The following is a 24,913-nucleotide window of genomic DNA, read 5'->3' on the forward strand; positions in this document are numbered from 1 at the left end:
AGCCATTTTTTTTTTTATCATGGCTACTGATAACACTGAAATATCAGTGCTTATTTACGTCAACAAGGACAATTTGTCAATCGTCAGCAAAAATAACAAACAACCCCAAGACAAACAAACAAAGAATAATTGCTTTAAAACAATTAAGTTCTTCCGATTTTTTTTCCTTAAATATAAAGATTCCGTCAAATATCAATACAACCAGCAATCGCATAGTCCTCACCAACAATGAGGTTGCGTGATGTAATTCAAGAAAAAAAAAACAACTTTAATATAATTCGTGATGGTATTTTCTATATCTTACAACAGTTTCTTTTCGTTTCTTTGTTTTGCCTTTCATGATGCTTTTGTGTTTGTGAAATTCTTAATCGTAACATAATTTTATACCTTTGCATGTTGACCATGTATAAATAGTTAATAAATCCTCCAATAAGTATATGTGTAAAGGATCATTGCAAGACGGAGAAATAGAATACCATGCAGTATAAATGAACTAGAAAGTTAAAACGATGATACTGGTTTAAAGGACAAGTTCACCTTCATATACATGTGGATTGAGTGAATGCAGCAATATTAATAGAACACATCAGAGAAAGTTTGTTGAAAATCGGACAATTCGTTCAAAAGTTATGAATTTTTAAAGTATCTGCGCAGTCACTGCTGGGTGAGAAGACTACTACAGTGCATGATGTCACATGCGTATGTAGAACCATATAAAGAAAGCATAGAGAGAATTTCACAAAATGTTACTTTCTGAAAAAAAAGTGCACATTTCCTCGTGTGACTTGTCACTGACGTATGTTAAGGGTAATATCCCCCCTGCTTTCTGAAAGAGGCAAGTCAAGCGTTCTTTTATTATGCGAGAATATGTTGATTTTTTTAAATATTTTCTTTGTATAGTTGTACACATGTGACATCACAAGCTGTAGTAGTCTTCTCATCCAGCAGTGACTGAGCAGAAACTTCAAAAATTCATAACGTTTGAACGGATTGTCCGATTTTCCTGAAACTTTCACTGATATGTTCTACTAATATTGCTGCATTCACTCAATCCACATGTCTATGAAGGTGGACTTGTCCTTTATAGACACCGTTTAACAATGCTTCAAGTTTGAAGATCTGAGCTGAATTGTCCTACATGTCACCAGTGTCTCTAATATTGTGCACACAATCATGAAGCTATGAAAACACAAAATAGGGCTGAAAATAGAGATAAAAGCTTAAATTAAGCGAAATCTGTGAGTTGTTATTTTTTTTAAAGGCAGGATTGCTCGACAAACCCATTAAATTGATTGTTAAATATAACTTCTGTTCGTTGATAGATCTCTACATCGTTACATTGTAGTAATAAAATAATCATCGGTATCGCCAGTGCGCAAAAACAACGTTGTAGAGCCCTGTCACAGATGTAGGACCTACTGTCATGACAGTAGGATAAAAGCTTGGAAGCGCTTTATCCGATCTCTCTGGTTTCAGCAGTTCTTGTTAAACACCCAGTAGTACGAAGTCTCGTTCGTGTTTTACATTGATATTAGCCACCACAATGTAAACAACGTCCTGTGACAATGAACCTGTAAAACGTGTCTGAGAAAGAGTTACCAATTACATCAGGATTTCATTTCGTTCCATATATCATGCTATGGGCTAGTCAGGTGGAGAAAATTTTTCGTCTACATAGAAAAAAAAACCCTATAATCATTATTAGTATTAACAACGCTGAGCCTCAGATGATATGTTTTAGTAATTGCTTAAAAGAGATTTCTTACATTCAGTTCGAAGTTATTAAAACTAGCGGCAATTTTAATGTTAACTCAACGGGATTCTAGAACATAGGGCTGCTAGACACAAAAACTGATTTTATAAAAAATTGTGCGTGTCAAAGGTAAATGGAATTCACTCGATTGACCATAGGTTTTATTTTTCGTGTTGTTTTTTCTAAGACAGAGTATAAATAACACGCGGTAAAACATTATTCGTCATTATATTTTTGAATTGACCCAGTCGAAACGTATTTATCTAAAAAAGATTTGCTTTCAAAAAATAATACATCAGAGTAAAAATGGGAAGGCATATTACAGATAATGCAAGAGTATTACTGCATTACAATAACATTGTGTTCATTAAGTAATTGATAAGACAGTTGAAACACGAGTAAGTTTTTAATAATAATCTAACACTGATGCCGGAATCTTGTATGGGGTATACCCTATTGTTGAGACCAGTAAATTGTTGAGACCAAGAATTTATGTCTGATTGTGTCATCGAATCCAGGTCTATAAAAAGGATCTTGTCTCGACCGACTACTCTATTAGAGCAATGTAATTTGTCTTGAAGTTTTCGTCACCATAATAAAGAATAGCCTTTGCAACTTAAATTGGCAACTCCGATAGGACATGATCTTTGTATTCTCATTCGGACATAATGATCACCGTGCTAGTTTCATGATGTGTTGTTATGATTTAATGACATTATACTCGGGACCGGACGGGAAATGTGTTATGTTGCGCGCTCCATCTTCGGTCACAACGAGTATATTGTGCTCCCTGTAGCCTCCTGCCCCAGGCTCTCCTTCCGGTATTGTGATCATCGGCACCATGGACACCACCATGTTTGGTTGAAGAACCGTTTTGATGTCTTCCCGTAATTCCAGAGCTACAGAAAAGAATTAAAAATATGAGGACGAAATTATCGCGCTAGCTGCTCTTTTAAATGGGGTTACAAAGAGCCATAGAGTCACAGCAATATTAGTATAAAGACACAAAAAATGAAGTTTGAGGAAAATCCGTCGATCCGTTCAAAAGTTATGAATTTTAAAATTTCGGTGTTGCCAAAGCTGGATGACAAGACTACAAAAGTTTTTGACATCACTGTAGAACGATTTACACTTAATGTAAGTAAAATTCAAGGTAGATTATTTTCATTTTTTCTATATGGGCAGAACAATATTGATTAAACTCCTTCAGCAAGCAGGGGGATTTTATTGCTTTTAAGAACGAAGTTGAAGGAGTGTAAACTTATATTCTTTTTCATTTAAGAAAATGAAAAATCGTTGTCATATCGTTGTTCTGCAGTGCCAAAACTTAAAAAAAAAAATATTACATTGGTCGGATTGTCCAATGTTCCTCAAACTTTGCTGTTGTGTTCTACTAACATTGCTGCATTGCCTCAACCCGCAATCACGTGTGCCTATATATTTGCCTATTATCCTTTCTGAAGGATTTTTTAGGCCTATAATCCTTTGGAATCACTATAAAAACAATTATGATATAACAAATGGAGTTGGATCTTACTTAAGCACAGCTTGGAAAGTTTACGTTCTTATGTTTTGCTGTCTTTTACTATTTTTAAGTATTCCTTATCAGCAGTCTTATGGTAGGGTCTAATTATATGTTTTTTTAGGTCCTATTGCTATCATGCTTTTCATTTAATACACCGCTGTCACCCCATCTAAAAAGAAGTATGTTTGATGACGCCATACTGTTATAGACCTACGCATCGCAATCAGAGCGGGTAAAGTAATTGATAGTATGAAAATATCTACATTATAATAACTGATGTTCCTTTATATGACATTTTATTGTGTTTCGCCTACACACAATTTGAAATTTGAACGAAGAGATGCGTCCTTGTGTCTTGACCTTCGTCTGATTTTCCAGAATATCAACTGAAGACGTCACACTGAACGGATTTTTGATTGATTCTAATTCCTTCTACCTATATCATATCGGCGTCATTCAGCGGGGGCAAAAAGGAGAAAAGAGTCGCGATAAAGGAAGAGAGAAAAAAAAGATAAATTTTACACTCCATTTGGTTGCATATAATGGATCATAATGATGCCTTAAATGCACTTCCGGGCATATATTTTTTGTGTGAAATTGTGTGAGATATGGGGATATGGGGAGATAGAGGGGACATAAAATCAAAGTGCAACAATCATGAATCAATTTCTATCGTATTTTTGTGGCTGTAATTTTACGAGAGGTAACCACCAGGGACCTGAGGGGCAGTGCGAAGTCGTATCTTTTATTTGGTATGTGTGAGAACCACCTACGAGTCATACAGCCCAAGATTTAGACATTAAATAAACGTCCATGTGTCATACAGCCCGCGAAACATGTAGCCCATGAGTTCGACACTATACATGTAAAAACAACCCATGAGTTCGACATTACAATTTGGGGCTTATTGTGTCGGTCTCGTGGGCCTTGTTTGCTTTATATAGTGTCAAACTCAAGGACTGTATGACTTTGTGGGCTGTATAACTTGTGGGCCGCATGACTATAGTGGGCTGTTTAACTCATGGGTGTCAGTCTCGTGACGTGTAACCGAAATAATATTTCTGTCGCTTGGATGTGAATCATTTTGATCACATTTTTTCTACCATTAATGAAAGTACCAAATGAGGTAGGGTAAAATATTATTTTTCATTTAATTAATTTTGAGCCATTTGTTGTGTTTAATGTTATCATTCAAGTTACAGAACTTTCAGAAGCCCTTTGATTGCTCATTGCATGCAGGGGCGGGTCCAGGAATTCCGTAAAGGGGGGGGGGGGCGCAAGCAATATTTATTTTGCTACTTCCGGGTTTCATCTCTTTTTTTCTTTTCATCTCTATTGTTTTAACAACAAATAAAGAGGGGCGCGCCCGATGCGCCCCCTCTGGATCCGCCACTGCATTGTCATGCGGTTGCAGAACTGATTCTTATGTTGGCAGTGCATTTTACATGATTAAAGTGCCGTATCTTTCTCTTATTGGCATATTTTTACCAACTTTATTTGTGATTTTGAGAATACTTTATAATCTAACCATTTCCATCTATAAGTTCGCCAACATCAGAGTTGCCAATTTCTTAAAGATAATGATATCCGCGCAAATTTCCCCATAGGAATTAACGGGTAATTGATATAAATGCAATTAAAGATAGCGATCATTAATCCTCGGGTCTATATCTAAATCAATCATGGCATGGACGATTCGTACACGTTGCATCTCCATATAGACATTTCCCTTGTTTTATTTTTCAGATTGATCGTTGTTTCACTTCATATACTGGTGAGTCTGAATTACAAACGCGGATTTTAGGCAAGATGTTGTTGTGCACATGCGCGCTAGACAGCAATTCCCAGTGTCCAAAGCGGCGCCGATCTCAAAAGCTCGCTTTTTGCGAGCTCTATAGCTCTGCGACGCCCATCCTACCACGCGGCTATAACTCTAAAAAACAAAAACAAAAACAATACAAACAAGGAATCAAATCAAAGTAAAACAAAACAAAACATAACAAAACTGTTGTTGTACACATACGTGGGAGCTAGAGACAGTTTTTTCCATTTTCCAATCCGTTAGGAGGCGTGGTATTTTAGCAATAGCGTCGCTAATCTGCGACGCGAATGCTAAGACGACGCAGCCTCCCTGGTTGATGGACATTGAAAACAACTGCATGTCTCGCCCTTGTGCAGAACACCATTTTGGGCCTAAGCGTCGTCTTAGCGTTCGCGTCGCAGATAGCTGACACGAGAACGCATTCCGGTCGGCCCTACTATTTATGCACAAGACGAGAATATAGTCGAGGGAAGTATGCCAAATGGCACACAACGTGTCGTGATCAGTGAAAAGGGGATGATCACTTGCGATCAGGTGGTCTGCATACTACTTGATGTATACAAGCAGAGTTGTGCGCGCGTTGAGAGAGAGTGGACGTTCCTGAACATCGCGGAACCGTCGATAGTTTTCTCCTCTAAATTTCACCTTTCCAGAGGAAGATTGTTTGCCAATTGCTCGAACATTATACTAGTAAATACCCCAACATACATTTGAACTGCCTTTTATGAGATATTTAGCGAGGATTGGAAAGATTTTTAGGATAACATCGATTTGATCACTTCACGAGGGAAGACACCTTTTCTACACAGCAGGACATCGGCAAGGCACCATGGCAGCTTAATCATCACCGGACGGCCGGGCGTACGGGTGAAGTAGTACTGTGATGTGTGCGGCGACCCGCTTGCCTGCTTACAAATTATAAGCGCTACGCTCACGTTTTGGCGGCTCCACACGTATTGAGAACGCACGTGTTGAAGCCTCGTGATTTTTCCTACTCTTATCACAAAGCTAACCCAGCCCAGCTCATGCTTCCACGCTACTATGTGCGTGAAAATTGCTTACCGATTATGCGTAATTTTTATATTTGTAGATTTTTGTTGAATTTTCAACCATGTTCGCACTCGGGTTGTCCTTACCGGTAGTACCCAGATCTGAGTGTGGGGGAAGCGAATCTGTTACCAGAATACAATTTGTCTGTATGTTTGTTCTGTTTTTGTTTTTGTTCTCTTTTGCTTGTCAAGATTGTTGAAGTTAATGAAGCAGTTGGATTTTGTGTGTTGATTGATATACAAACTGGCTGATAGAAATGAAGTGATATGTTTAGAATTTTAGTCGGCTTTGAATTTTTTCATTGGTCTGTTCAATATGGTACAGGCATGGTGGTATCTGTTTATTCTCTCTTTGCTACACGCCGGTACCTGTGACTGGCTCTCACACACGGAGTACAGTAGTAGCGTTAGTAGAAGTATGGATGACTCATTACCAAAATTTCCCTGTCATGTCTGCAAAGTGGCTTGTTTATGGGGGGAAAGAGCTGTTTGTTGCGATAGATGTGATGAATGGTATCATGTGGACTGTATGGGTATGAGTACAGTTTGCTATGAAGTATTAGCTCAACATTCCAACCTGTCATGGACGTGCTGCAGCTGTGGGTTACCACACTTCGCATCAAGTCTTTTTTCTTCACATTCGGATAATAGTGGTAGTTTTATTTCACAAAGTGATGTAAAACCTTCAAACAGTACTAACAGAACAGAGAATACAACTGAGGGAGCTGATAATACCGACTGCCTGGTACATACATCACCGCTTGCCACATCCTCACCTCAGAGTCAACCTCAGCAAGGAGATGTACATGTAAAGGTAGGTGGACGTAGTTCAGTGAACCTGAACAGAACATACAAACCTGTGAAGGTATTGGTTGTGAATTTTCAGTCTATAAGAAATAAAACAGCAGAGTTGAATACATGTTTAGAATTTGACAATCCCGATATTCTATTGGGGACAGAAACGTGGCTGGATGAATCAGTAAGAAATAGTGAAATTTTCCCCAATGGTTATTTGGTTTTTAGGAAGGACAGGAAACCAAACAAGAAGGGACAGACACATGGAGGGGTGTTGATAGCAGTAAAAAACAGCATTAACTGCACACAGAGATTTGATTTTGAAGTAGAAAATGAGAGTGTATGGATAGAGGTAGAGGTTGATGGGTCCAAACCATTGTTGATAGGCTGTTTTTACCGGCCACCCAACACTGACAGAGAATATCTGGCAAGTATCAAGAACTCGCTGGACAAGGTAAAGTTTGATCATTACAGTAATGTATATCTAGGAGGGGATTTTAACCTGGGAGACATCGTCTGGGACACACAGACACTCAGACCAGGTACGCAGAAGGCATCAATGTGCAGAGATCTAATTGATATTGCCAACGACTACGGCCTGGAGCAAATAGTCACGGAACCCACTCGTGGTGTGAATACACTTGATTTACTGTTTGTGATGAATTCCTCTTTGGTTATTAGGTCCTCCACAGTACCTGGACTGAGCGACCACGATGGAATACCCATGATTTTGGTGAACACAAAGCCATTACTCAGTAAGTGTAAACCTAGGAAAGTGTTTTTGTATGACAAAGCAGACAAGGAAATGCTGAAGGAAGAGGTGAAGAACATTAGTAGAGACATACAGAATGAAGTAGATGCCCAGAAAACATCGGGTAAAAGTTCAGTTGAAGATTTGTGGAACAATCTCAAGCAGGGATTACACAAGGCAATAGATGCGACTGTCCCATCCAGGATGGTAAGTAAGAAAGATACTACCCCATGGATAAATAAGTCAATAAGAAGGTTACACAAACGAAAACAAAGAGCATACAACAAGGCAAGAACGTCAGGTAAAGCAGAGGACTGGATGAATTACAGACAGATACGAAAGGAGACGAAAAAAGCAACAAAGAAAGCACGAAGGAAATACGTACAAAGTAAATGTCTTGCATCAGTTAAACAATTTTGGTCATTTGTTAAATCCCTCAGGAAAGATTCAATGGGAATACCAACACTGAAAGACAAACTTACAGGTGAACTGGTTATGGAAAGTAAACAAAAAGCTGAATTGCTGAGTAGACAATATCAAGAACAATTCACTCAGGAGAGACTGGACGACATGCCTACGACCCAGGAAAACCATGTACCCCCTATGCCTGAAATTGAAATAAATGCTACTGGTGTGACTAATTTGTTAAAAAATTTAGATCCCCATAAAGCAGCAGGTCCAGATGAAATCTCACCATGGGTTCTACGTGAAACTGCAGAAGAGATAACTACAGCATTAACCACGATTTTTCAGTTATCTCTTGAAACAGGGGAGATCCCGGAGGACTGGCGGCAAGCAAACGTAACACCCATCTTTAAGAAAGGGGACAAAGCCGACCCAGCCAATTACCGTTCAGTTAGTCTCACTTCTATTTGCAGCAAAATAATGGAACACATCATCCACACTAACATCATGCATCATCTGGATACACATCAGTTACTGGACGAAAACCAACACGGGTTCAGGAAAAAACACTCATGTGAAACTCAACTAATTTCTGCTATACAGGACATAGCTGAAGAAGTAGACCACAGGAAACAAGTTGATTTGATAGTGTTAGATTTCCAGAAGGCGTTCGACAAGGTCCCACATCACAGACTGCTAACAAAACTGCAATCGTATGGTATAACAGGAAAGACTCACAGATGGATTAAGGAATTTTTAATCCACAGGAAACAGAGGGTGGTGGTGGAAGGAGAAAGATCAGAATGGGTCACCGTAGACTCAGGAGTCCCACAAGGTACGGTCACAGGTCCACTCTACTTTCTATTATATATCAATGACTTGCCTAATGACTTAAACTCCACCTGTCGATTATTCGCTGATGACTGCATCATCTACAAACAGGTCTCGAGCGTAGAAGATGCACAAAACCTACAGAGAGACCTAGACACTCTAACTGAGTGGCAGGATAAGTGGCAGATGGACTTCAATGCCCAAAAAAGCCATGTCTTACACATCACACATGCAAAAAACCCGGTTAAATACCAGTACTCATTAAACAACAGCACATTGATAGAGACAAAGTGTCACAGATACCTGGGGGTTGATATATCATCAGATTTATCATGGAATGCGCACGTCGACAGAACATGTGCTAAAGCCAACAGAGTTGTAGGATTTCTAAGGCGAAACCTTCATGACTGTAACAAGAGAATTAAAGATACGACATATAAGACTCTTGTTAGACCACTACTAGATTATTGTTCTACAGTCTGGGACCCCCACACTCAGACTCTGGTAGACAGACTGGAAGCAGTGCAGAGCAGAGCAGCGCGTTTTGTTAGAGGTGATTACTCTAGACACAGTAGTGTTACTAAAATGAAGCGTGAGCTGGGCTGGGAGCTGCTGAAACATCGACGCAGAGTAGGCCGCATCACCACATTCCGCGAAGCGCTTGCGGGTCGCCTATCCATCCCAGTTCGAAAAGCCCTGCGTCCGGTCCGAAGGGTTCTCCGGAAATCATCCACTACAAGCTTCATCCCAATCGCCACGAACAAAAACTGTTATAAATACTCGTTCATTCCAAGAACAATCATAGACTGGAACTCACTCCCATCAACAGTTTCCAACATCGCAAGCAAGGACTCTTTTAAAGCAGCAACCCTACAATACATTCAGGAGCAAAGCAACTAAACCCCACACTTCTCTCTCCGCGCAACTTTAACACCAGCGCACCCCCTGTCCGGTTGGCCCCTACTAAGGGGTGTTGGACAGTATACACGAAGAAGAAGAAGAAGAGAAGAAAGTACTACAGTATATGATATAGTATACAAGAATGATGCCCAGGACAGAGTGGATGGGTGAGAATTGGATGCGCGACTTTAACGTAGGAAGTGTTTAAACCCACGAGCGCAGCGAGTAGGTTTTAGACTGTTCCAAAGTTAAACGAGAGCATCCAATTCTCATTGATCCACGAAATAGGCCTGTGCATCATTGTGTTATAAAATGGGCCCGTAAATTCATGAAATACAACCATTTTCCCCATCATGCGTCCGGTACACCTACAACGCTGTACAAGACTTGAGCCATGCATTCGGATTTTACCGGACGCATGGCTCAGTGTGGATCAGTAAAAATCAATGCATGACAATTGACCAATCAGATTGCAGGGATTCTAAAGCCCTATTTATAATCAAAACTCACAATCCTACCTGCTTCCCTGCCATAGTAGTGACACAGTTGGCCGAACGAGTAGCCGTAACCGAAGCTGCGGTACTTTAGCAGGTCGAACTCCCGGTACACCTCGTTCAGTTCGGCCGCGATGTCGCAGCACCTCACGCCAGGCTTGATGAGTTTCATCCCTCGGCGGTGCACCTCGCAGTTCTTCTCCCACAACTCGAGGTGACGGTCGGACGGAATATGGTCGAAGAAGAGTGTACGTTCCAGGGCTGTGTAATAGCTGTGTTATCATGCATGTGTGAGATGAGTTCAGCATCTATATATAAATGTTGTAAGCCTATAGTGACCAGATTCAGGGATGCACAGTGAAACAGTGAGCCCACTGCATAGCACAACGTCAACAAAATATCATCAGTACAAGTGCATTACAATGCGGATGTATTCATTATCACCGATGTCGTTGTCGGCATGAGGTCGCTGGTTCGAGTCCCCTGGGTGCAGCCGTTGTGCCTCTATTATAGCATGGACACTTTGTCCTAATTGCCCAGTCTTTTGGAGTGTACGTCACGAGACCGACACCGACGAGTCATACAGCCCATCTGAGTTATACATCTCACGAGCCATACAGCCCATGAGTTAGACACGAGACCGACACATTAAGCCCCGCGTTGTATCTGTCAAACTCGTGTGCTGTTGTCCCTTCAGGACCACCATAGTTTTTACCTATACAATCCATGCCGAACTCATGGGCTGCATGACTCGTGAGCTGTATGACTCATGGACCTCTATTCATTGTCGAACTCGTGGGCGGTATGACTGATGGGTGTCGGTCTTGTGGGATGACCCCGTCTTTAGGAGGCAAACTTGGCGGAGACCTATAACCCTTTGTGTTTCCGAAACGGCCACGTGATAAACCAGAGACTCCAACTCTCCCGTTTTCGACGGGAGATCTCCCGCCGAAAGCCCATTTTTGCAAAATCTCCCGTTCTCCCGATTGAGATTTGATTTCTCCCGCCCTGGCTCTGTGTCTCCCGGTAGAAAGGATTTCTTACTTATTTGCTATCGTGTGTTGAAAAAATATGCCTTAAAAGCCCCAGAGAACATCTAGAACCCTAGGAACTTCGCGCTTCGCACACATCAACTTGCTGGAGTCTCCCGTTTGCTAGGGGTTTCGGGCGGCCAGATCAGAAGGTGTTTTGGGTTGGAGTCTCGGATAATAAAATAAACAGCGAATACACTTTAAAGAGATGATGGTGCAAGCTGTGATGAATGATACAGAATTGACAGCAGAATACTTGCTAACTTACCCAGCGATCATTGGGAATGCATTCAAGCTTAGGATGTCTCCTTTTTGCACTTTCCGTGAAGTCACGGGATTATGGGCACCGTCAGTATTGATACCAGATTGGAACCAGCTCCATGCTGAAAATATTAAAAAGGGGGAAAAAAGACAGATATACATCTATTGACGTTTGACATGACTCTTTTTAGATCTTTATTTCCACATATTTCACAGGTTCATTACATAGTTATGCCTGTACAAATCGCGTGCAGTCATGGTTGATACATAAATAACAGACTTGATTACAAAATCAGTTTTAAAAGATCATATCAAACTTATCTACTTTATTTCGTACATGGATTTTCACATTAAGATGTACTCGATTATCTACCATCGTTTTACGCTTTGTAATCGCCAAATATGTTCCGAAACTGTTCTGTTGAAATGACGTATTCATTATGTTCGTTATATTATATCCCACAGCTTCAGTTTCAATGACGTTTATTATCTTTCAAACAAATATGAATAAAAATAAGTACAGGTAACGTACGTTCAACTTGAAAATGCTGGTGGCATATGTCTAGAAGTATACAAAAACTTGTAACGGGTGTGCCCTTAAAGGGACTGTACAGTAATGATTGAGGTGGGGGTTCATGTTTTGAACATTCTTAAGTGAGATAATGAGAAACCTCATGTGAAATATGAAAGAGCATGCAATTTTAAGAAGGATTCAACGTTTATTTGATGAAAATCGGTTTTGAAATGGCTGAGATATCAAAAAAAGTGATAATATTAAAAGGCGACATGCCCCAACTTTATTAGGACCTCTTTGTTTCACCTTGTTTATGGATAACTCAGCCATTTCAAAACCGATTTTCATCAAATAAACTTTTGATTCCCATTATATAGAATCGCATGCTCTTTGACTTCTCATAGAGTGGTTTCTGAATATCTCGCAAAACGTAAAAAGCTAAATTCTCGCCTCGCCCAAAAGTACACACCCTTTAACATAAAATGAGAATTACATTCCATGAGCTTTATGCAGTATCATAGTTAATTATGTAGAAATACAAAATCTAAGGTATAAATTGAAAGGAAAGGACAAAGACAGAAACAAAGACAGAGACATACGGACACTGACATTGACGTGGACTTCAACTTCGACTTTTACTCTAGTACCGTATGTCCCCCTCCCCCCCCCCAAAAAAAAAAAAAAAAAAACTGATAACTTTAAAAATGGTAGCTCAATCCAAATACAATTTCAGGGTATGAAACTATAACTTATTACCCACGTCTTGCAGAAAACCCCATCCGATTTGCGTCAGTGGTCAAAGAGAAATGAGGAGTTTTGTAGAGCATGTCAGGAATCCCTTCCCTCCAAGTTCTGTCCATTGTGTTCACACATTAATATGTAGTTCCAAGAGCATCTAAGTGCTAAACTTGGAAGAATCACATCCACGACATGCTTCACAACTATTCGCATTTCTCTGTAACCACTTAACCAAATTGAATGGGGTTTTCTGCAGAATATAGGTAAGATGTTAAAATTTTAGACCCTGAAATGGCATTTAGGCTAGATAGTTTAATCATTTTGGAAGTTATCAATTCAAAAATCCGATTGTATTTTTGGGGGGACATATTGTATAACAATGATGACAGGGGTATGGGTAATACAGGGGATTGTCGAGGGTATGCAAATGCACAGAGAACAGAAAATGGGGGACAGCCATCAGGCAGTATAAACATGATAAAGCAATACATGCAGCTATCTATAAGAGAGTGACTGTGGAGTAAAAATAGCATACATTTACAACGCCATACGCTTAGTCGTAAAAAAGTAGAACAGAATTTAACAACGTTATATGAAATAAGATGATTCTTCAAACTAGTTTAAAGTTGTTAAGCGATGTTTACTAAACTTGTTATCATAAGCTTATCATTTCACGTTATACTGTACAATATTTCTCTCATAATAATTTGCGTACAGACGATAAAGGTGAAGAAAACTAGGATATAGAGTAGAAAGTTCCGAACAATCTAGCTGCCATCCCTTGTTATCACTAATTGTCTTTGACACAATATTGTATTCTGTTCACATACCAAGATGACGAAAGTGTGTCGTACTATTTATATCAACAATGCTATCACTGTTTATGTACAATATTTCTATCCAGTGCAAACACCTCGACTTGTGGTTATTTCTTTATTACACCTTGTTTGTGTACTGATAAGAAAGGTGAGAAAAACTAGGATTGTGTCGAAAGCTTCAAAAAATCTTGCTGCCATCCTACGACATCCCTTGTTATCACTTTATCAATTTATTGCATTCCGCTCACAAGATGACCAAAGCGTGTCGTACCATTTATATCCGCATTAAAAAAATACTTACATAGTCAAGTGATAGTTGGGGCCAAAAGTTGACATGCACCCTGGAAGGAAAGCAATGTCCTCAATGTTTTACAACTTCTTTTGCTCCTGTCAACGTATATTTTCATGAGGAAAAAAGGGTTGTATATCTGCCTAATGTACCATGACCTAATGAATAAAACAGTCAGAGGCGTTTGTATAGTTCGTGATCGTAATATTTGCTAATGTAATATATTATGAGGGGGTTACAAGTTTACATTCATCAACCATAAAATGTGTATTACTACCTCTGTTTTCCTTCATTAGTGCCCGTATTATAGTCTTGATGGGCAGCTGTATCAGCTTCTTTCCGACCTCCACTGTGGGAGTTCTAAAAGTGATATTGCATTACTCATTATCATTGTTTTGAAATCCTACCAGATAACAGTCAAACAAATATTTTCTCGATTTTTATTGTTGTTGATGTTGAAATGGGATGACAACGAATTTTTTATTTTTTTTATTTCATTTCATTTCGTTTATTTTATTTCCAACAATGCAAAACATTTCCAACAATGCACATTCATTTCATCACTACTGTAAGATTGTCGTGATGAATACCAAGACAGGGTATAGAAGGTTGGTAATTTCTAAATTATCAACCTCCCTCCAAAAAAAAAAAAAAAGATCAACAAACAAACAAACAAACAAACAAACAGGACATCAGCTGTGAGGATTCGATTCACCTGGTTGGACAGATTCGTGTGTACGGTTTAACTAGACAGTTGTGAGGTGAAGATGTGACCATACTATATGATTTATGGTTCAATTACATTTGCCTCTGCGACAATAGTATTGCTCCTATACGCTAAGCCAAACATAAATAATTCTACCCACAAACATAACCCTAACCCTAATCCTAATCCTAATCCTCACATCAAACTAAACCTAAATCCCTGTCACAACCCTACTCTTAACCCTAAATCCTTGGAGAAAATAAGACCGGAGCAATATTGTCGCAGGAGAGAATGTCTTAGTCACCATTGTTTATGCAGATTCCATAGCGGCACTATCATCGTATCTTGATATTCACAACTTTAGAATCCCATTTTGTTATGCGAAGTATGACTTTGGTGAAACCTGAGATAATATAATTTGTTGTTTTTCCATGACAGCTAATGGTAATTCGCAAACAGCCACTTGGAACCTACTGCTTTAAGCCCTTTCTATGAACAAGCAATGAGGATAAAGACAGTGTCAATTGCTCAGACACAACCGCTGCATCCGGGGTACTCGAACCAGGAACACGTGATTGATATTTCTCCCTTGCTGGGATTGGTGGCACTGTCTGTAAACTTTTCGGTTTTCTTTTCTATGATCCAATGATTGCATTTGATGTAATCGATCCACTGATTACATCTTAATCATACAAGCATCAAACGTAATCATAAAATGTATAATGCAGTATAAACCAATGATCAAAACTTGAGCTCTATCTAACGAATTAAAGATTTAGGTGAACGACAGGTGGACTTAAACTAGACTGGAAAAAACCTCCTTTACTGTAGATAGGCGGATCCCAGTTGATGCTACCATCTCCATTATGTAAGGGAACAATTTTATCAAATTATTGTATGTACTCTGTGTGTGCTGTGTGTATTTGTTCTTAATATGTACGTGTTTCGATGTCTTGTTTTGTAAGAATATTTGCTTTACATCAGACAGTTGATAAGTGTGATATTTGATTTGATTTGATTTGATTTGACAAGATTCATATTCGCTATGATGTAAGTAAAGGCGTACATGTTTAGTGTGCACGCGCGGAGTACTCACTGTCAAGTAGCTCTGCATTAGGGAAACAGCGGGCGATCTCTCGCACCATGGCTTGCGTGCCACGCAGAGCGATTTCGTGTTCGCCAACTCCTTCAGCTACGGCTGTAACCATTGCTTCGCCACCGAGATCGCAGATTCGAGCCCCTTCGGTGATCAGAGCGATCTCTTCGTCAGACTTGATCGTCCTCCGCATCATCATCGGAGTGCCAACGTCGACCACCTCCTTTCCCGCCACGGCCTTATCGAGCTTCGCCTTTCCGTCCAGTGTCAGGTGGTCGAACTCGCAGCCGACCTTCCCATGGACGCCATCGAGTTCCCGTTGGACGGCCAACCAGAAATTGTCCTGATGCCAATCCGTGTAGATGACGTTGTCACCGGTGCTGGTCCGTCGCCACGGCTGTCCACCGTCGATACCGGCCGAGATACTGGTGACTTTGTCCTGGGTGACTACCAAGCCGTAGGGTCGACCGAAGGCACAGTAAAGGAAGTCGGAGAAGTAGTTGACGTTGTGGATGGAGGTGAAAAGGACGCCGCCAATGTCGTTTTCTGCCATGTACCCTCGCACCATATCTATGCGTCGGCTCATTTCGCCGTGGGAAAACGTTGCCTTGACCTAGAGTTATAGTGGAATTCAAGACCAGTTAAGGATTGTCATGATTGTACTGAAAAGAAAGAGTAACATTGTGTAAGTCAAACAGTGAACATTGTTATCAGAATCGGATAAAAATGAGGGAAGTTATGCATACAATTGTGAAGTTTTGTAAACAATTTTCGCGTCCGTTGAAATGCATCTAGCAATTATAGCAATGGTAGGGCCTATAATTATTTTCTGAGACATTCGGCCAAAATTATTTCTACTTGTCTGACAGATCTGGACGCACTGGGCAGCTTTTCCTCACACGACCAAACAGTATAGTCTCCTTTCAGTAACTCATGCATTTTTGGCCAGCTCCTGGCCCGAGCTAATTTGGCCCGCGCCAACTAGTAAAAATTGCGTTCAGTAAATAGCAGAGCCACGCGTGCAAGAAATTTAGGCCCGAGCCTGGCGCTGCTATCGTTCGTCAACTCTTCGATCGGCACCAGGCCCTAGCCTGGCCCTCGCCTGGTGCTAGCTGCAGCAGCGCCAAAATAGCCCGCTCCTCGCGCGGACCACTTTGGCCCGACCCGTTCATAAACTCAAAATGTTACGACTTAGCTCATTCCTGGCCCAAGCAAGAGGAGTTAATGAAAGGGGCACGATTACCTTCTCTCCATTCGGCATGGACTTAAGTCTCGGCATGTTCTTGTAAGTTTCCGACTGCACGCCTGAAGAGTGTCGAACGAGGTTGCCAGTACTACACCTGAAGGGCTTCTGGAGTGACGAGGACCTCTCAATTCCTCCAATGACGGATACACCCGATATGGGATGGAGGCCACTTCTTATCAGGTTACCCTTCGCCCAAACACGGGTGGCGAGTTGGCGATACATGTCTATCACGTCTATATGCTTCGATGATGGAATATGAAAATTATCCTGTAAGTTACAAGTAAGTAAAACAACATTGAAATAATACAACATAACATATCAAGCAAATCAAACAAATATCGACAAGAATTTGCGACCCTTGCACTGTCAATGGCATATTCATTGGGAGACTGTGATAGGGTTAAATTGTAACGAACAAATAGATCCTGTTTGTTTGTTTCATTTGTCCATCTGAGAAGATAAGTCCAGTTGGATGTGAGGCAGGACCACTTCACCGGGTTAAACACCATGCTCTTTGCGATGAATGAATGAAACGGGATGAGTTGTGACTCTATCACACGCGGTACCTGTCCTCAGAGCGTTTTGCCTCTTACTAGAGGGGACGGTATGATTACACAGAGCATTGCTCATCAGATAGACTCTGGAATCCAGGTCCTTCGGATCCGGCGGCAGACGCGCTATCAACTGAGCCAAATCCAGGTATGTTAACCCCTGTCATCCGGGAATATCAACTCTCGCGTAACTACATCCATATTCACATCTCCGACTCCTTGGTGCTCTGGTTTCCTTAAGGTACTCTTTAAAACATAGCCCTTGCCAAAGGTCATACCACTAAAGTGATTGCAAGAGAGGACGAGATAATCGTTATTTCTTGGGAAAAGCTACCAAGTATTTGAAACATTACTTAAGATAGGAGCTACTACAGAGAAGAGACACTAGCTTGACTGTACGGAAGATGGAACTCATTGCAAGAAACAGCTTGTTGCAATTCGGTCAAGAAGACGAGAGGGTGGTTTGTTATAGACTCGCTCTGGCGACTTGTGCAATGCCAACTCAGTTCTCGTGTGCTATTCCACACGATGTTCAGGTTGACTTTGCTGAAAAGAGTGTAATCAGATAAACAGAGTAGCAGAGGTTTAACCAATACCTAACTATACTTGTAGGCATAGCACTGTTGCTGTAGAGAAGTCGCGACTGCGCATGGCGTCTGGTCTGGCTAAACAATACCAAACCCAACATAACAAGGTTAAAGAATTGTGATATTAGCACAAACAGTGATATCAGTTGCACGTTATGGATTTACAACTTTCCCCTCTCACGTACTTCAGGCCGGTTCTAGGACAATTACCCCTGGACAATTACCCCAGACAAGACCCTTTCCCTGACCCTAGCTGAACCTAATCCTGACCCTATTATAAACCCAAATTCTAGCTCATATAAAATTTAATGATAGTGTTCTTGCGTTTTATGTGGGATGCAAGACAATGTATTTGGACGAGAGGAGCAATGTAATTAGAATTCTAGAGTGGAAACATAATGTGTGAGTTGGCACAAGTTGCTGTTTCACAATAACAAAAATATTAAGCATACATTGGTACTTGTTGTTTTTGTAAGACACTGTCTTGTAATACTACCAGCCGACCCAAATGCACCTGCTATCGAGTCGTGCGAACTCTCGCATCAAGGCGGAGAACATTGTGCAACACTCGTACGACCTTATGCGAATGAACCGATCACATCTGGGGCCTGTTGCATAAAACTTACCGTTGAATTTCAATGGTAACTACCATCAAAATTAGGCGTCACAGCCAATCAGCATCAAGGATTATAACATTTACTGCTAATTTGAAGACTTACCGCTAGAAAGGAGCGGTAAGTCCAGCGGTAAGGGTTTTATGCAACAGGGCCCTGGTCGCGTCTAAATTTTGGAGCATGTTCAAATATCAGATGCGACCAGTCACGACCGCCTCAGGTTCGTGAGACAAAAAAAAAAAAAACCCAAACAAACAGTATCTGCAATATATTTTACATAGCAGATAGGCCTACTGTTTTGTTTTGTTTTTGTTTTTTCCTTGAGGGCGGGGAAAGGCAGCTCTGTGGCCTCGATGCTTGAATCTCGAATTCTAGGGATACTCAAAATTCATGTTATTCCATGCAGAAAAATGACAAGACGCAAGATAAGATCTCATAGTTGCATAATAAAAATACTGCCGGTTTTGTTTGTTTTCGTTGTTTTTTTTTTCTATGACGAACATGCACTGTATATAGCGTAGGAATAGTGTGGTTTTTCTTCATATATATTTTGATTAGGTGTTCAGGAAAAATATGAAATACTATCTGCGAAAAATAAACATCTGACACCTAGTGAAAACAATCTGCTGACAACAGATATTCTTGAAACAGATCACAGTTTACTTGAAATGTACATTATATTCTCGGGTAAAAACAAACAAGGTTACAAAGTACTTTTCATACATAGTATACGTAGCAAAAAGGAATTCACATCATGCAATCAAAATCTTCAATGCATAAACTGATAAGTTGCAAACTATATGATCCTTATCAAAATCATAAAATTCATTTTCAACAGATAAAGAAATACGAAACCTAATCATGAAAATGAATATACTAACTTAAACTGCTTAAACTAATTCGTGAACTGTAAATATTTTGCAAACTTATAAATTTCGTTTATTGTACATTGTAATGTAATTCATATCTTCAACTTCAGTAAGAAAAACAAAATATATGTTTCTGTTGGAAATGGAAAAATAAGTGAATGAATGAAAATTCAATTAATATGTAATAGCAAGAAAATAGTTATTTATACTCAATATAAAAAGTGTCATACGAATCTTTTTATTATCATATAAAAGTATAAACGTAAAACGTAAACATTGGTAAAAAAAAAAGGAAACGAATGAAAAAAAAAAAAAAACCTTTTAGTTAGCATTGTCTTAAAATCTTAGGCTTGTATAAGAACTATCTATTGCAGGTTAACAAAAGCCAAATACGCACTTTATTTAAAGTCGGACGATCGTCACCCCTAATGGTACTTTATTGTGTAACTCTTCCGAACGACCGAAGTCTGTGCATGCAATTACGCAATGCCAGACTGCAGTGCTATCTATAAACGTGTGGGACAGTGCTGCCACTGAGACACGTGTGTGTGTGTGTGTGTGTGTACGCATCATACACAAACATTGTGACCGCGAGCTGCGGTGATTGGAGGAGAGAGGCCAGAAGACGCGTGGCTCTTTTGGCCTCTCTTCATGCGCATGCGCACTGTGAGTGTGCGTCCATTCGGCACTGATCGGAAGCTCTCGTGGCTCGGACAGCCATTTTGGGTCTGGTGATTTTGGGTGCGTTCGAGCGCAGAAAAGCGAACCAAAGCGAACTGAACCAAAGCGTACCGTACCGAACTGTGCCAGATTTGAAGCGTTCGAGCGCTCTGTTGAGAAAGCGTACCTCACGAGTTATTTTTAAAAAAGGTCACGCATTTTGTAGCAAGAATATCATCCACCTGTCGCTTGAACTACTTGCACCTGTTCCGAACAAAGAGAATGATGTCTTTGCATTGTGACGTATGCGCATGATACGCGCTTGCTTTACACCGAACTTTTGGTACGCTTTTGGTACGCTTTTGGAGCAAATCGGGAAGTGGTCCACTTTTGGCTCGGTACAGTACGGTACTGTACACTTTAGGAGCGTTCGAGCGCTCCTCTGGCGCGGGTACGGTACGGTACAGTTCGCTTTAGCAGAGCGCTCGAACGCACCCTTAGACTCCAGCGTGTGTTCGCTGACCCATAGCACCGTGATTGAGCCAGCGCTATTCTCATTCGGTGTCACATTTTGATACAGAATGGGGGAGGCAGCGTGTTGCGTTCGTCTCCGTGGCGCACAAACCATTCGCCACGATTGTAAGGCTTTAAGAGCACTAGTTAGCAGACTGTTCCACTCTTTAAACCATGTTATGAAACACTACAATTTGTCCCCCCCCCCTCTCTCTCTCTCTCTTCTTATTTGTTGTCGGTTTACAGATTCGGACGTCTAAATGAACAGTCGTTTCCCGCATACCATGTGCAACCCACCTTTGTCACAAATAGGCTGGTTAAGGGTCCTGTTTACCTTGGGAGCAGTGATTTAAAGGGGCTGTTCGGTACTGGTTGAGGTGGGGTTTCATGTTTCTTACATTCCTAAGTGAGATATTGAGAAACCTCTTATTAAATATGAAAGAGCGTGTAATTTTAAGAAGGATTCAACGTTTATTTGATGAAAATTGGTTTCAAATGGCTGAGATATCCAAAAAAGTGGTAATGATAAAAGACTACAGGCCACGCCTTTTATTAGGATCGCTTTCTTTCACCTTGTTTTTGGATATCTCAGCCATTTCAAAACCAATTTTCATCAAATAAACGTTAAATCCTTCTTAAAATTACACACTCTTTCATATTTAATAAGAGGTTTCTCATTATCTTATTATAGAGTGGTTTCTGAATATCTCGCAAAACGTTAAAAGCTAAATCCTCAACTCGACCAGAACTGTACATACCCTTTAAGAAGTCACCGCGGGACAACGATGTTTTTGTCCCTGTGAAATAGTGATATAAACTAACGATGACTGTAGAAGACCACAATGGATTCTATTCTGGGAATATTGGAACATCACTGTGTGTTTTTAGGTGACAAGAATTTAATATTAGTGTTCTGAGTGGCCCTGGACACCCGCTGATACATTCTTGGACGCCCCAGTCCCATGTCCACTTTAAAGGAGTAAGTTTGTCTTCATACCGTGATATGACATTTTGTTTGAAATAGATCAGAAGTTCAACTTTCATTTGACTTGAGCTGCAAGAAAACAAACTGCTGTGTGATCTTGCTCTTGTTTGGAAAACTCGTTGCCCTCTACACAAATATCGAAATCTAGCAATCTTCCACTATCCTAGTAGATAAAACAATATAACTTTACTTATTGCTAGAAGGCATATTGGTTCTGTGTATGTGAACATTAGAGCATCGTAGTATGCTCTGAGATGACCGGAAGTATGTGTCTCGAGTGGCCCTGCTCAACGCCTGATATGATCTTTGAACGCCATTAGTTCCATCTAAACTTCCATGACATTTTTTTTCGTGTGTTCGTCATTTCTACCAAAGTGGCGCCGACTACAAGGGAGAAGGTCGGTCGACTAGGTGGCTACAAAGCTGAGCACGAACAAAGCATTCCTTACGTCCATTCAGGACGTAGTGAAAGAAGCTGTCAGGAGTGAACTTGCCTCATTGTACGAGACAATTGAACGACAGGAAAGCCGCATCATGGATCTTGAAAAGTCAGTGGAAAGTTCATTGAAAGAGGTTGCTGCACTGTCGTCGAAGCTGGAGAGGAAGAATGAGGCGATCATCCATCTACAACAGGGGCCTGTTCCACAAAGGTCGCACTTAAGTCAGACTTAGTGCTAGTCAATTTTAGTCTAAGTGCGACTTTTTAAGTCTGTTTCACAAAATCAATCTTAGGCTAAGACTGACTTATTCGATTTCAATAGTAATGTACGAGCCAAAAAATATGCAAATTAGCCGTTTGTTGTTTGCTGATGATTTTTGAGTAATTTCTGGAAAGGATATTGCTTTGATTTACGATTGAGCTACGATTCATATGGCATTACTGTAATCATTTGTTATTCAAAGTGCTCATTTACCAGTTGTTTACTGACTCATATTATTTTTCTTTTGTACATGAATAGCCGCTCGTTTGTTTATTATTTCGACATTAGAGATGTTTTGTGCATAAGGCCTCTTTAATCCAGTCCCACATGTTTATAATCGGACTGTGTGAAAGTTAGGATGGATGCGGTTGCGCTTTATGATCGAGCTCGCGCAGCAGCCATGCACGCACTGATGATCTCTGCATTCTGTTATGTGCAAACCATTCACATTGGTCATAGCACAATGAACTGTGGGCTAGCCTCTTGTGGCACACGAAGAGAAGTTTTCTTTTCAAACTAGCTAGCTAGGGGTGGTCTAAACTACAGAAGTGAGTGTAGCTTAGTCTGTTAGTCATTAGGTAGGTCCTTGAAATTATGTAATATGAGCAAAAGAGATGATTTATCCAAGGGACTGAATATTATGAACTTTGTTGTAAATTTACTTGTATAAACTGTAGAGTCTGCTCATTACATTAGACAAACTCTATAGTATGATTATAACTATGCCTCAGGGGCGGCGCAGCCGTGGGGGCCGTGGGGGCTCGGGCCCCCACACTTTTTGTGCACCATACAAAGGAATACATAAGGTGTCATCACTTTGGGCCCCCCCCCCCCCCCCACAGAATGAGCTGAGGACCTTTTTTTTTTTGCTTGTCAGCTGAAGAAACCCGGAAGTGGACGCGGGGACGGGGAGAGATGAGCTGAGGACCTTTTTTTTTTTTTTTTTTTTTGCTTGTCAGCTGAAGAAACCCGGAAGTGGACGCGGGGACGGGGAGAGATGAGCTGAGGAGCCCCCCCTTTTTTTTTTTTTTTTTTTTTTTTTGCTTGTTAGCTCATCAAACCCGGAAGTGGGCCCCCACACTTTTGAAAACAGTGCGCCGGCCCTGTGCCTATAGTGTAGAGTCTATGCACTGTGTTATTAATCATGATAGGGACGCAGTGCCACACCTTCATGACTTTGAAGAAAACTAAGTGTATGAATGCCCTAGTACGGCTGCATGTAGTTAGAACCATAGGCCTACTAAATCATGGCTAATGACTGCTAATTGGTCGAATTTTAATAATGATGATAATAATTAGACAAATTTGTATAGCGCAGCTACTATGTAAATATACTCTACTGCGCTGTGATGTAACAGAGCTCCTAATATTGTCACTGTATAGACACACGAAAAATAGATAACAAATTAATCAAAGGCTTCTGAAAAAAGATAAGTCTTCAATAAAGATTTGAAGACAACAAGTGATGATGCCTTCCTCACTTTCTCAGGTAATTTATTCCAAAGTTTTGGAGCAGCACAGCTGAAGGCACAATCCCCTAAAGTTACTTTCGTTTTTAAGTGAGATTGCTTTAGAAGCAACTTATCCTGCGTACTTCGTAAATTATGAGAATATGAGTGTGATTTCATGGATATCAATTCTGATAAATAACCAGGTGCTTGACCATGCAATACTTTATAAACAAGTATCAAAATTTTAAATACAATTCTCTGTCTTACTGGCAACCAATGTAACTTCTTCAAAACGGGTGTAATATGTGAAAATTTTGACGAACTGGACACAAGTCTCGCACATGCATTCTGCACACGCTGAAGCTTGGTTATCTGTGAATCTGGTAAACCAAACAATAGCCCTTTACAATAATCAAGCCTATTGCTAATGAATGCGTGAACAAGAGTTTCAGCGTCTTCCTGACTCAAATATCTACGAATGTGACGCAAGTTATGCAACATATAAAAAGCAGACTTGCATGTGGTTGATATATGCTTCTCCATGTTTAAACGAGAATCAAGCCATACACCCAGGTTTTTCACAGAGCTCGATGGTTTAACTTCCAAATCTCCAACTGATATCTTACTAATATCCAGCTTTAATACTTGTCTTGGTGTCCCCACAACAAGAAACTCAGTCTTCCCATAATTAAGCATTAACTTATGTTTGGACATCCAAAAACGGACATAACATATAGGCCTACAGGATTCTAAGTTTGAAATACTATCAATGTGTTGTTCACCATCAGGACTGAAGGCAGGGCTCGACAGTAACGGTGGCCCGGTGGCCCGGGGCCACCAAAAATGAAAGTCGGGCCACCAAATTTCAAAAAAGTGCAAATTTGGTGGCCCGCCTCGGGCCACCAAAATTTTTTGAAAAGTATGTCAATAAATTCGTAACTTTTTGCGCCGGAAATTA

The 24,913-nt window shown here is 40.5% G+C and overlaps 1 protein-coding gene across 1 annotated transcript; it reads right to left on the reverse strand.

Moving 5' to 3' along the window:
- Positions 1 to 2,452: 2,452 nt before the first annotated feature.
- On the reverse strand, positions 2,453 to 17,246 carry LOC139743943 (creatinase-like). The gene is made up of 5 exons (XM_071654409.1): positions 17,022 to 17,246; positions 15,779 to 16,391; positions 11,625 to 11,739; positions 10,350 to 10,597; positions 2,453 to 2,652 (listed from the first exon to the last, which is right to left on the reverse strand). The coding sequence occupies exons 1-5, from the start codon at positions 17,244 to 17,246 to the stop codon at positions 2,453 to 2,455; spliced, it is 1,401 nt and encodes a 466-aa protein (XP_071510510.1).
- Positions 17,247 to 24,913: the final 7,667 nt, after the last annotated feature.

Source organism: Diadema antillarum, unplaced genomic scaffold (assembly GCF_040938485.1).
Source record: "Diadema antillarum isolate AM-2024a unplaced genomic scaffold, OU_Dant_1.0 seq00001124_RagTag, whole genome shotgun sequence".
Classification (NCBI taxonomy): domain Eukaryota; kingdom Metazoa; phylum Echinodermata; class Echinoidea; order Diadematoida; family Diadematidae; genus Diadema; species Diadema antillarum.